The sequence below is a fragment of the Lonchura striata genome, chromosome 7 (genome assembly GCF_050655825.1).
Source record: "Lonchura striata isolate lonStrDom1 chromosome 7, ASM5065582v1, whole genome shotgun sequence".
Taxonomy (NCBI): Eukaryota; Metazoa; Chordata; class Aves; order Passeriformes; family Estrildidae; genus Lonchura; species Lonchura striata.
Genome location: NC_140709.1, coordinates 25,311,667 through 25,326,467, shown reverse-complemented (window position 1 = coordinate 25,326,467; position 14,801 = coordinate 25,311,667). Strand labels below are relative to the sequence as shown.

Genomic DNA, 14,801 nt, shown 5'->3' with positions numbered 1-14,801 from the left:
TAAAGTAGGTAGAGCTGAAATAAGTAACCATTGCAACATGTTACAAGATCTCTATTTTAAGAAAAAATACATTATACAGCACTAAATTTATAAAAGCTTATAAATTCCTCTAGGATAAACAGGAGGCAAATTTATGCATACAGCCACCATATATGCATAGCTCTAAGTCTGTAGAACTGAATTTTCTTTAACAACTTAAGCAGCATCTGACCAGGTATCTATCTGTTCTTAAATCTACAAACTTATCTTGAAGCATACTGCTAGACCTGAAGTTTATAGCAAATGTGTCTCCGGTAACCAGAAGCACATGATAGTGTAATTGCACACCACAGAATGTAATACCACACTTAAAAAATGGTTATTTTAATGATTATGCTAATGAGTTCTGAACTTCCAACCCATGTGCATACAGTTTCATAATTACACAGCTTGAAATCCTCATCAGCAAATCCAAATGCTCCTGAAATCCAAATCATTTTATAATCTTGAATAATGCATGGCACCTCTGCAGCAATAAATTAAAACAAATTTCATAAAAATGCAAGGCTTCATAATCTGTATTCTAAAAGACAGTGCATTACTGAAATGAAGTGTTGCTTAGTAAGTACTAACGACGGTGATTTGATGACCCCTCCCCCCTGGTATTTACAGTTCAGACCCTATGTCAGAAATAAACAGACCAACTCCTACCAAAATATCCTTTTTTTTATATATTTATATGTATATGGTGGCTCACAGCATATCCTACTACACAAGAGTGAAATCAGACATCTGTTTCCTAAACAAGCACTGGCTCAAAATTGCATGAAACTTTTTCCTCCTGAAAAGTGTGAAAACATGTTTTTAAAAATAGGCTGCAACTTGACTGGTTTACATATTATTTTGTCAATAGCAAAAACAAAACTCCATCTTACTTCATTGAAGGGCCAACAAATCAAGGTCTACAGTTTCTCTAGAAGAATGATCCCAGCCCCAATGCCTTTTTTTTGTTTTTAACTATTCGTAAACTCTAGACAAACTCAGTGGAAAGTCTTAGCAAGCATCAGTGCTGTCCTTTTGAGCAAGTCAAAAAGCCTTGTCAAGATGACAAGAAAGGTCATTATTACAATCAATGAAACATAGAATGGTTTTGGTTGGAAGGGAATGTAAAGATCATCCAGTTCCATCCCCCTGCCACAAGCAGGGACTCTGTCCACCAGACCAGGATGTGCTCAGATCCCCATCCAGCCTAGCCTTGAACACTTCCAAGGATGGGGCATCTACAGCTTTTCTGGGCAACCTGTCCCAGTGCCTCACCATCTTCACATTGAAGAATTTGCTCCTGATATCTCACCTGTCTCCTCTTTTACTTTAGAAACCTTCCCACCTGACCTGTCACTCTCTACCCATGTAAAAAGTCTCTCTCTCTCATTTTTATCATCTTTTAGGCACTGGAAGGCTGCAATGAGGTCTCCTTGGAGCCTTCTCTTCTCCAGGCTGAACAATCCCAACTCTCTCACCCTGTGTTCACGGAACAGGTGCTCCTTCCCTTAAATTTACTTCCTGGCCCTCCTCTGGACCCTCTCCAACAGGTCCACATCTTTCTTGTGCTGAGGAATCCTGACCTGAACTCAGTATTCTACATGGAGTCTTGTGAGAGCAGAGTAGAGAGGGAGAAACACCTCCTCCAGCTTGCTGGCAATGCTTCCTTTGATGCAGCCTAAAAGGATTGATACCCTATTTTCTTGTTGGATTTTCTTGTGTCCCACGTTTCCATACCTTAAGGTGCTAACAAGGATAAAGGTATTATTTAAAATACACCCTTTCTAATACTTTCCTTCCTGTGGACATATGATCTATTGCTAACCATCAGACACCTGAAGAGTTTCTACTGGGATTCCCTTGACAGAACAGAAATAGCATGGAGCTTTTATTCACAATTCTGCTTTGTCTTTATAACTTCATCACTCAGAACTAGATATGAATATTTAAATAAACAAATACTGTCAGCAATAACAATTTCATATCCTCATAACTCTGATTATTGGAAATAACAGCTGAAACTTATTACAAAGAATTTATACAATGAAGAAATAGAATACTCTAAACTTTGAACAAAGATGTTCATACTGTATTATGCTTTTGGAGGTTGTAAACATTCTGTACAGAATACAAGTTGAATCCATTTTAATTTTCACAATTTAGGATTTGAAAGAAGAATGAATAATTCGTTTTCATTTTGCTAATAAAATTTTAAGATTTCTGGGCATCTGTAATATCTCATTACTGAAATCACAAAATAGAAATACAAAACCAGAGGCAGTGAAGAAGAGACACAAACAACTATACACAGTCTGGCTGAGATACTAACCACAACTTTAAAATTATAATAAGGGAGAAAAAACCAAAAACCAAAAATTCATTAAAACCAAATCAAAGAACAGCAGGCCTTACATACGAGTTTTGCCAAATTTCTGCAACTTCATTTTCCTCATCTTGATCACAACAGGCTTTTTGATCTATTAATCCCTTGGTTTACCTTATTAACAGTAAGGAACTAAACATCAAAATTGGCTGCCTCTGAACACCCATTTTCCCAAAAATGCATTCAAATTTACAGAAGCATAGCCAAGACACTGCCAGGAGCACTAAGCATCAGAAGTCTGAAGCGTGTATTTGCTGCAGTCAGCTCAACACTCAGCAAAAGCACATGCATTAGAGCATAACGGGCCATGGTATTAACCAACTAAATGTCATAAAACATTGTATCAAAGCCCTAGTCCAGAGCAACATTAACCACCTTACAAGGAAGAAAAGCTCTAATTTTTTCTTCTTTGAATCTTCATTCTTTTTATACAGATTTTATGAAAGCCACAAAGCATCCAAATTACAACACACCATTTGGAACTATCCTGTCCATTACAGACTTACAGTGTTACCTCCATATTACATGAAGCTACCATCAAACTGCTTTCTGTGCCACCAGACACCTCTCCCACATTCTCATAAAAATGGGACTTTTTAAACTTCTCCAAGGGAAACTTGCCCAGTATGCAGTAATTTGTAGAGGAGTCTATATAAAAAAACACTGTAGCATAAGCTTCAATTGGTAAAAATTCTCAGCTGTAATGAAGTCTCACACCTCTTCCTGTTTTTCCCAATTACAATATACTATTGTACAACTAACTGAAGAATAAAAACTCCTCCATTCTACACCCCAGTTATTAGAAAGTTACAAAACCCTAGAAAGTTCAATTACACTGAAGTTTAGAGTTTGAACAACATTTCTCTAACTTAAGTATGCATTATTTGCATGGATCGCATATTTGAGAATCAAGCCATGCAACAGAAAAGCTGTAAAGCATAATGTTTACAGGTTCTGCTGACACACTGGGAGATAAAACAGCACTGAGGCCTCTGCCACTGACATCCAGAGGAAGTTTTTGAAGCAGCAATGCTGTAACTCCATGTGAGGAGAAACTGCCTCGGAACACCCCAGCCCTTTACTTAAACTACTGAGACCATTTTATCCACTAGTCCCCTTCTCATTCTCACTTAATGTTGCCATTTTTCATCTTGACGTAGAAATTTTCCTTATCACCTTACAGTCTTCAGTCAGAGCTTCCATATTTACCTAAGGGTTACTGTGGCTCTGGTTTACTTTTGTTTCATGAGGAATTTGATAGCTGAATAGAAACTGATCAAAGGTAGAATTAGCTTATTAGAACTTCAATACACATTGCACATTAGAGTATGCCATCACTTCCACAGTCAAAATTATACTTTTCACAGACAAAATGAAGGTCTCCAGAGTCAAACCCAGGTTAAAAAATAACCACTCTATAGTATTAAACCCAGACAGCCATCACTCCCAGTGACTAAACCTGCCTGCAAACAACAGAAAAGTTCCAAATCCACTGGCAGAAAACACACCTGTCAGCATGTTTGTAACTGGAAAGACATTTCTTTTGTGTAATTACATCAGTCCTGAAGTTCATATCTGCTTCATTTTTATTGCTTTGTCAAAAAATCTTCTCCAAACCAGCCCCACAGTTGCAAAATCATCACTGAAACTAAAGCTACCTGCAAAGGCTTCTGCCTGAAGTAGGGCTTCAGAGAGCTACTTAGCATCAGAGAGCTACTTAGTGACAAAAGCTTCAGCCAGATCTGGAGTTTCTTATCAGGAGCATGCATGGGCCCAATAGCCATTTTCAACAGCCAGCAGCTGATTTCCCTAGCATTAGGAGACCATCCAGGAGACATGTTTTCTCAATATTGCATTTCTGCTGTAGTGAGCTGAGAAGAAAGAATTCATTGATTTTCCTATTTAATATTTCATTAAATGCTTAGCTAAAATAGGTATCTAAGCTACACTTAATTCATACCATTTACTTGATATCATCATTAGAAACACTTAAATGACAGTTGCAGTCACTACAAATCTTGATACAGTGTCACTATTTCAGCATTTCATTAATGTTGCTTTGTGTCCTTCAAAAGCTCCCACTGCTGTTAAAAACCCCTACTCATCTATATTTAACAAAGAAGATACCCAAGAAAAAACTAATTTCTAAGATCATACTGGTATCCTGCTATTTCAGTGTCAGCACACTGACCATCACAATGACTTATTTTTTTATTCCTTCCACTCCTAAAAAAAACACCCCACACCACAAAACACCCCCCACTGTTAGCAGCAGAGCTGCCAATAAACAAGTCTCTGGAGAGCTTAAACCCACATCATCTCCTAGGATGACATGCCTAATCTTTTGCCATCAGCACTGATCAGAAAATGTATCTTTACAAAAAGATGTATCTTTTACAAAAATGTTCAGCACCTTTGTTGGCTCAACTGTAGTTACAATACTACACAGTCTGTAGTATTGTAGCAACTGTAGCTACAGTAAAACACAGTCTTACAAAACAACATCCAAGATATCCATAAAAACCAAAAAGTACCAAGCAACAAGAAAAAGAGACCAAAGCAAACAGATGACAAAATCCTACAGAACAAAATCAAAACTATCCAAAGAAAAACCCAGCACCCTGACAGCGGACCACCATCTACTTCAGAAGAACTCTGCCGAATAAGCACATGTGTAACATGTTTTTCTTGTATTTAATCCTGTCAAAATATGAACACATATATACATATAAAGTTTGATAGAAAGTGTGTTTTCCCTGTAGACCTCTACATTTATTCAGAAAGCAGAAATGTTCTGATCTAGGGAGCTTGTTTGCTATAAGCAAAGCAAGTTTTAACACAGGCTTTCATTACATCCTCTTAGCCTCCCCAGGTGTTTGCAAGTATATGAAAGCATGATTCCATATAAAAACCAGCAGGCAGTCTAGATGGTTGCATTAAGTTTATGCATTTAAGACATGTGCCAAGCACAGGGCTCCATGTGCACAATGCTATGAAAGGAAACATTTTGTACTCCGTCTTTTACACAGCAAATAAATTTTCTCAGAACATTTTCTTGCTCAAGAGTTCATTTTAAGTGGGAGATCTGTTAAGAACAGTATACAAAGAGGACTCCATTTATAACTTCAACATTAAAATCAGACAATTTAAATAGCATGTTCTTGTTCAATTGACAAAATGTGGGGATTTTAATTAATTCATCATTCAGAGTATCAGGACATGAACCAATTGCTCACTGATAACTCACTGAAAACAAGCGACTTTAAAGCTATTCTACAAAACTATGTCAACTAGCTTTGGACATCGAATTTAGGTCACAGATTATTGCTGAGGCAACAGCAGCAAGAAGGACTCTCAGCCAGCAGAATTTCCAAAGCATTCTCACATGACACGTTACCAAACACATGTAATACTAATTTAGATCTGTTTTATAGGCAATTAAAAAACGCCACTCTGTCCAGCGTAACTGTGCAGTTGATAACTGCACAGCTGAACTTTGATTAATCTGGAGCTCAAAAGGAAGTCAGGAAGTTCATGTAGGCAGAGCTCAACACTACTGCCACTCCCAGTGATGGGCATTTCACATTCCAATGCCATTACTTCAGGGTTGGAACTTCATTTTTTAGTTCACTCTCATTTGTTCACTAACCCACCACAGCACTTGCTGCTTGCCTCATGAGAAGTTGTGTCTCCTTAACAGTCTATTGTTAAGGACTGTCAAAAGCTTTTGAAATTCCAAATAAATCATATCTGATAGCACTCTCTCTGTTTTGTTGTCACAGTGAAAGAATTCAATAGATTAGCAAAGACATCTTCCTCTGAAGAAACTGTGCTAATTTACTGCTATCAAAGTATGATCTAGAGCAGATTATCTCTTCAAAAAGCAGCAGCATTTTTTCTGCCACTGAAGAAGAGCTTGTTGGTCAGCAGTGCCAAACACACCTTTGGCTTAAGGCACTGAGGTTAAGTGCGAGCTTATTTTTATAGAGCGACTGATTTAATGTGAAACTATGTCACTGGCTTGGATGCACAGCAAAGAATGACAAGGACAAGGGAGTAACAAACCTGTGGCCTGTTCATTTACCACATATACAGATAATCACAACCAAAGACAAGCAGAGCACAGATAAATGTACCAAAAATTCCTTCATCTATTCAGGGACTTTAAAAACCAAATAAAATAGCAGGTCAATCTGAGTATTTCCTCTCCTTTTTTGCAAAGCTTAACGATCCCCTAGTAGAAGATTCTATGTATGAAATAACACTGGTGAAAGCTGAAAGTCTAACAGGCCACAGTAAAGCTATCAAAACTATAAGTAAGGCTTTTATAAAGCTGGTTCTTTGATACTCAGATCACATCAAACTCTGTAAGTAGGTAGCATGGACAGCTCCCTACACATGCTATGGCATAATTCCACTCTCAAATGAAGGAATTCTTCAACCTCTCAGACCAGCAGATCCCTTACAACATTCTCCCTTACTTTAATCAAAACAATCTGATTTTTCACTGCAGCAGCACTGTTCAGCAAGTCTCTTATCCCTGTTTCACCAAGCCACTCTGAAGAAAATAAGATGATAGTGATATATCCCATGTAATTGAGATATCACAGGAAGAGAAACTGAGGAGTTTGCTGTATTCCTAAACCACACCAGACCACTTCAAAGAGTAAGATTCAAGTTTCCCAGTGAGTTTACCCTAAGGCAGCCTCAGAGCCTCACTTAGCACTGTCATGACTGAGGAAGCTTAGACCCACAGCTGCGACCTAGAAGCTTACTCAGTTACACATACTCAACCAGCAACAGCCACCAACAAGGTATAGCAAAGGCTCTGGTCACAAGTTAAAAACTACACGGCATATCAAATATTCTGCACACTGATGCTCATGTTTCCACGAGAGCTCCTCTATCAGTATAAATAGAGAAAATCCTGGGTAAATGTACTAATTTTCATTAACTAATGAGACCAGGAAAACATTTCTCTTTGATGCAATATCTCATTTCATGACATCTTATGCTTATAGTCTTATTCCTTATACACAGCTGTTCAATTTCAGAACTCAGTCCTTTTGTCTCCAAACACTCCCGAGGAAAAAAAGTCTTAAGGTATTTTAAGTATACTTTTGGTAAATATGGACAATCAAGAAACACAAATATGATAAAAAGACTATATAACAAGAGTTCCACTGTTTTTAAAACTTTCCACACAAACCACCCTAAAATGACATCGGTAAACCCTGAACAATTTTCTAAGACACAAAGAAGCAACATCCCATTAATCATAAGCAAAATGTTCTGCTTTGTATTAAGTCATTGAAGAATCAACACAGCATACAAAACTAGCAATTTTATTTGCAATATACTAAATTATTTTTTAAGTCATCAAGCATATGGCACTTTAACTAGACAAAGCAATTTGTCTAAAAGCACAGGCATATCCCATATTTGGCTCTTTGGTTTAAAGCCATTAAATATTTTTTCCTCTGATTTAATGAAGAAAAAAGCAATAAAATCAGCAAAGTTTTATAAATAATACCCCTCCTTCTCTATACTGAATAAGTCATCAATAAGTTTCCCAAAACTAAATTTTTCTGACAATTAAAAATAAAATTAAAAGAGGCTTCTCTGCAGCTACTGCTATCAAGACATTTGTCTTATTTTAATTGAAATTTAGAGACTCACAGCTTTTAAAATTAATAAGCAGTCTGCTCAGACTTCCAGTAGCAAATCATAGGAACTCCTCCCAAAATTTAACAGTTGAAGTAGCTGTTCTTTCATCACAGGATTTCTCTATTTTGTCACACTCAACCATGATATTTGAATGATTCTCAAAAACTTAATTCCATGCAAAGGAAGAGATTATAGAAGATATTTTAAGACAAATTTATTTTTAAGTGGCATAAAAAAGAAGTCTTGTAAAACCCACCTTTGTCACTATGGTATTTGAATATAGAAATAAAAAGAAACACAGAACTGCTTGAAAAGGTTAAGCCCTATGTGAACTGCTAGGCTTCTCTTTTCACTACTTGGGTCATGCTTCCCACTCTCCCATTCTACTCCAGAAGGGGAGAGTTACAGCAGTTATGGACAGATATGTTTAAGAATATTTAACATCCATTTCACCTGTCATAAATACAAGAAATGAGAAAGCAGCATTTGTCACTTGAAAAGACACATCACATTTTCATACAAGCTCTACCTTATCTTTGTCTTCCACAACATCTGCCAGCACATCATCTGGGTCCAGGATTCCTCCATCTGTATACTCTAGGTGGTGAATATTTACCCAGGAAGCTGGATCCTGTAAGACAGATACAAGACCTTAACCTACCCTTGCATGATTTCAATGCTGTCAGACGTAGCAGTTTTGTGTCCCACTAATTTTCCACCTACCTCCCTCTATAGTCATGAGGTAGAAGATTGGAGCTACTACTCAAAATTGAAACTGAGCGCAAATGAAAACCACAGATGAAAAACAAAAGTTCTGAAATACCTACAGAACACTACAAAGAATTCTTTAAAACATATTTTTATTTCCTTATCAATTTTTAGCTAATTTGAACAGTACATTTAAAACAACAGAAAAAATTCTTTTTATTTTATACTACTTTATAGACAGAATATTTTGGTTATTATCAGCACAAAAAAGCAAATATATATGTATATGAATGGACAGGTTGTGGAGAGGTGTATCATATATTTTTAGATATATAAAACAAATCCATCATTTTTTTCTCTGAGGAGGCAGATAATACTATTGTGTCAAAAACCCCAAATGAATAAGCAAATTCCAGTTTGCTTTCACAAATACTCTCAAATTCCAATGCAACACTGTATACCATATTAACAGGATCATATTAATTCTCCAAAATGAATATGATTTTCATACATTATTAACTCCTTCACTTCAATAACCAGGAGTTCAGCCATCATTCCACTGACCCCGAAGCCAAAAGGCTCAGAGTGTACTGCTCAACAGCAAATTCTTCCTGACAAGAAATACAAAATCAGAGAGCAGACAGACACAAAGTCTGCCCCCAGACTACACCAGCTACCTGTGTACACAACTTCAGAGTGGTATTAATGTCTGAACTGCCTTAGTTAAGACTCGTCCTCTAGGACCAGTTCTTGTGGTTTAATGAGCACATGGCAGCCCAGTGAGTCACAGTGACGTGTGCGAGTACTCTGTGGTATCAGCACTGATGAACATTGCATCTGCTACAGCACAATGAGGAAAGAAAACATGCCTGGTTAGGATCATAAAGTATATTTGAGTCCTCCTTCAAAAACTATGGAGAGTGGCCAGAATATCCTAAAATTGAGCACCAGGAAAGTGGCATGCACACACATAGCTTTGAGAACACTTCAGAAATGGAGAAAAAAAGATGACCACTGATGACCTGCAACTAAGGGTTAAGTGTAAACAGCTACAGTACTGCTGCATAACAACCACACAGTTTAGCATCTAGAAGTATGTCTATTTGGAACATGTCAATTTAATCACCAATTTACCTCTTACTACAGTTATTTCATTTTGCAATGAAACCACCCATTTGTGAAAAAGCAAATGTTTGCTCATTCTAGGTATCACATGTTCCAAATTACAAAGCTTAAGAATTTAAATTAATATACTTTTTTCTCTGCAAAGTGCCAAAGTGTGTACAACTATTGCAGCTCAAATTTCTATCTTTAAGCCCAGGGCTTAGGTATTTTTACCATAATCATAAAATTCTAAGATGAAAATACAGAAAAGAAACATACCTTTATATAATAAATGAACAAGTTAGATTATACAATTTACCTAATGCAGTTACCTTGAAAAAAGAGTGTAGTTTGACCCTACCAATAAACTTATAAAATATGATACTTTAAAACCAGAACACATCAGTAGTTAGAGATGTTCCTCCTGAACCTTTTAACTTAGGCAACCACAAAGCTTTTAATAGTTAGCAACATTAAAACAGCATAATTGAAAATCACTCCTCTTAACTGGACAAACTTCTGTGGCTAACCTATTTGGCTGAAGATACATTAAAACCTGCTGTATTATGCCACTAAAGTGTTAATAAAAAAGCTGAAGTTAAAAATAAACAGCTGATATTTTGCTTTCAGTGTTCACTTCTATTTGTGATTTGGTAGCTGTACCAAGCCAGATGTGTCATTGAAACAGAAACAAAGAAAAAACAATTGTAAAACCCTATTATCCAAATAGAATGGTGCAAATTGGCAGGACACAAGCTCAAGACACACAGCCACCCTAAACTACGTTAAATTTAACGAATTCCTAATGCTCTTTCACTTTGGGCCACAGAAAATACAGTAATTTAATTGTTTTTGATAATGGCAGTATCAAGAGAACATCTCTAAAATAATCTCAAAGACCAGACAATGCCATTCCTCACCAATCTTTTGGAACAAGTGTAGCCAGTGTAAGATTCTTTAAAAGAAAACAAAGACAATTCACACTGAAGTACAAGAACTAAAGCAGAGCAGGATTCACAGATTGTTTTGAAGAAAAATACTTCTTAATGGTTTAGACACATACTGTGCCTCAGGTACACACTGTGTGTACACACTACAACCTTCTGATCACATGGACTCCCCAGTTACAATAACCAGCACAGACTTGAGCAAGACTGAACACTTGCTGCCTCAGAAATAAAAATGTGAATGGCTTCTATTAGCTTATATGAACTTGATCCTCGAAAGTTAAAAACCCATGCTGGGAGCATGGAGTTTTTTATAAACTTGTTTGATGAAGCAAATAGTAACTACTGCGAGATAGCCCAGATTATCCTCTGCACAGTCACAAAAGTAACAATGGTTTATCTGACTAGTAAACCCACTCAGCCATTCAAAAAATTTCAAAGTCAGACAACATTTTCTCTTTTTTCAATGAACTCCAAACACTGCCATGCATTGGATACAAAGTGTCCATTAAAAAAAAAATTTAAAAAACCCAACACCAAGTAAAATCTATATACATGCTTCTTCACTCACACCAGGAGTCCAGACAGCTTCACTAAATAAAACATTAATATTTTAGAAAACTCACCACTTAAAACAAGCCATTAGCTACCAGCAGATGTAAAACTTGACTATCTAAAGTTCCAAACAGCACTGTATCCACATGTATATGCATAAACTCCCATTTTGCACATTAGAGTTCAAAAGAAGTTGAAAGTGTCCAAAACATAACCATGGTACATCCAAGGTACAATCATTATCAGAGAAAATGAAACTTGCTTAGGAAAGGACTGTTCTATTTTAAGGTTCCTATGCTTTACTATGATAGAAAAATCAAAAGGAGCATTAAGAACACTTCAGGTTTCCATGTGTTTTAAAATTCCTAGACAGGAGATTGCCTTTCTAAAGTAACAGGGTAACTTTATAGTTCATAAAGTATATGACTGGAAGCTTTGCAAAACAGAGTTTGCTGATTCTACAGTGTCTTCTGAATGTTCTGAGAGTCAGAACCCAGTAACAGAGATGACAGGCTGTGCAAAGGGTCAGCACCAGTCAGCTTCAACAAAAGAACACTTCTCACCTGCTGAAAGCAGCAAGTGCTGGATAACACCCCATTTTTGATCAAGGGGTTGATTAAGGGCATACTTACTGAGAAGGCACTTGCTGAGAAGCTATGGATTATAAAGTAAAAAAAGTCTAACAACTATATTCTAAAATACTAGGACAACTTTGGTTGTTTTTTTTTTTTAGCTGATTGTTGTTTCTTTAAGTTTCTCTAGCTAGAGATTGAAGTCTTACTCTAATGAATGACAGAAAGATTCTTCATATATTCTTAACCACCATCGTTAAAAGTTGACATGCTTAAAAAGAAATACTTAAGTTTTGAAAAACAAAAAAGCCTCTTGTAAAAATAAGACACTAATAGACCCTAAAAGCTCTGGACAGCATTCAGGTATGGTTGCCTGAATCTATCTGTGCTCCTAAATGCTGTTTGAAAGTTCATCTTGAAGAAAACACAAATTAAGGTTCCAAAAAATCCTAGCATCACAAGTGGGGAGAAGCTCTCTCACAGCACAGTACATAACCCTTAGGCAGAAATTCAGCTGAGGTACAAACCTGTAAAAATCTACGTAAAGAAAACGTATGACTGAGTTACCTGGTATAATTCATAACAGCACTTGGCAAATGAATATTGAACAGTTACTCTAATGTGCATTTTACCTTAGGGTTGCAAGTCATGTTTGTGTTTAACATCAAGCCACTTAAAAGCTGTTTATCATCATTTCCTTTATGTGTGGGAGAACACTTTAGGAATTACTATGCAAATATTTACAAAATGTTAAATTAAAGCCAGGTCACACGAATGCAGAAGTGCAATGTAGGCAGAGAAGTGACATAAATTTTTAAAAATGGGCTTGACATTCATTTTGTCACAGAATCCTGACTTAGCTGTTGCCACCTAATACAACACCATCACTGCTCAAATAGTCTAAAACAGGTTCAAGAATTCTTTAACACATTTATTTCCAGTCAACACACTTACTCAAATGAAAAACCAATCAATTTATAATTAAAACATTCCCATTTATTGTTAGGTTTTTCAATAAATCAATAGGTTCAAATTTTTAATGTATCAGAAAGTTGGAGTGCATTCTTGATTCTTTTTGTTCCCAACTCAGATAGAAAAGTATGAATCTCCTTTCCTGAAAGCTAAGCAACATACTTATCAAATGTTACAGTCCACACTGGGTATTTTGGACTGTTAATGAGCAAGAGAATCCTAACAATTCTAAATACATTTCAGCTGACCATCAATAAAATAAACACCACTTAATGATTTCACAATTAATTATCGTCTGATGCTGTATTTTGTTCTGCTGTGCAGAATGCATAAAATTAATAGCAAACCCTATCCTGGAAGTTTTCATTTAATATAGTAACAATGGGGTACACTAAAAAAAAAAAATCAGAAATAGGACTGACTTAAACTTACTCTTCATGCTGATATTTCTGAAGTACCTTCACATCAATGCTTCACTAGAGCAAACAGACTTCAGTGAAATACAGTATGAAAATGGAAATCATATATGCCTGTTCCACATACACAACAACAGAATAAATGTTAGGTCAAACTTGGGGGAAGGAGTGGCCTCTGGCCATATAGTTTTCTGTCATTTAGACAGTATAAAAGTAAAACTAAAAATCCATAATCATAAAACATTTTCTGATGAAGCAATATTTTAGGTTAAGGTCAGTAAAAGAGATATTCTACCACTTAATCATTTTTAGATTATAAATTGCAACGTGATGCATTACCTCAACATAAGTAGTATTTAATGATTTCTGTAAGCATTTTAAAGCTCCACAATGTATCATTACACACAGCCAAACAGCACTAAGCATTAGTAGTTACTCTCACACCACACCTTGGAGAGCAGAGCACAAAAAAGCAACTTGGAGAGGAACATACTCCTGAGATCTTTAAATCCTTCTCAAAGTTTATCACTGAATTAGAACAACCTTAAGCATTTTTGGTTTGCTTACCAAAACCACCTTCAAACTTCATCTCAACTGCCAGCAACAGGAGTGTCATCTTCAGCTGTAGTAGCGGTGGGCCTCTGTTTTTAGAGCAATATGAATACTGAGTTTCCAAAATCAAGAGCTGATCACAAAGCAAACGTTGCACACTAGCTACTATCACAATCTGGAGCTGAACAGTTAGAGCTCAGCAACAACACAACATGCATGCACTGATGTACAGCCTAAGAGAAACTCCTCAAGGAAAAATCCAAACGACCAACATGCATCACACCCTGTCCTTACAGGAGCAAACAACCACGAGTTCTACTCTCCTCACATGCACAAATTGTACCATTGCATACAATATTGTAGGTTACAAACATAACAGTTTTTATGGAATAAAAGGAGCCAAAAGAAGCATCTGTAAAAATCAAATATGAACAGCTATCTTCACAAGAGATTAACTCTGTTCCAGACATTACTGAATGCAGCAATTCCTGGCACAGACCTAATCTAAATAAGCCTCCCTATAGGAAGTACATGAGTATACTTCATACACACATATATATATTTACACACACAACTGAATACAAATTGGGTCTTCTTTTCACAAACTTCAAAAAATAGACAAAGCAATATTTAGGTTTCACTGCTCAGGAATCTTCCAGAGTTTAGTTTACATTATACATACCAGAGGATGCTACAAGCTCATATTTCTAGGTCTCATTGTTGAAAAAATTAATTCTTACCTCTAATTAATTACATTGTCTTTACAGCATAACATTAACAAACACATTTTTAACCCTTTCCAGTTAGAAATTCAAAAGCAGCAGAAATCGTTAAGGTAATACAAGGAAGAGAAACATGCTACAACACAGTGAGATAGTATTAAAAAATTCCTTGTGTATTCCAT

At 36.3% G+C, this 14,801-nt stretch overlaps 1 protein-coding gene across 12 annotated transcripts in view; it reads right to left on the bottom strand.

Annotated features, from left to right (window-relative positions):
- The window catches only part of PARD3B (par-3 family cell polarity regulator beta), a 394,367-nt gene that overhangs the window by 360,502 nt on the left and 19,064 nt on the right, over positions 1-14,801 (bottom strand). For 10 of the 12 annotated variants that reach the window (XM_085585197.1, XM_085585191.1, XM_085585194.1 and 7 more), the window contains one exon: positions 8,601-8,702. The exons of 1 other annotated variant lie outside the window; for it this stretch is intronic. In XM_085585197.1, coding sequence (XP_085441323.1) covers positions 8,601-8,702 — 102 coding nt within the window. Of the gene's footprint in view, positions 1-8,600; positions 8,703-13,912; positions 13,987-14,801 lie in introns of all 12 variants that reach the window. One more of the 12 variants, XM_085585202.1, reaches the window with a different exon arrangement.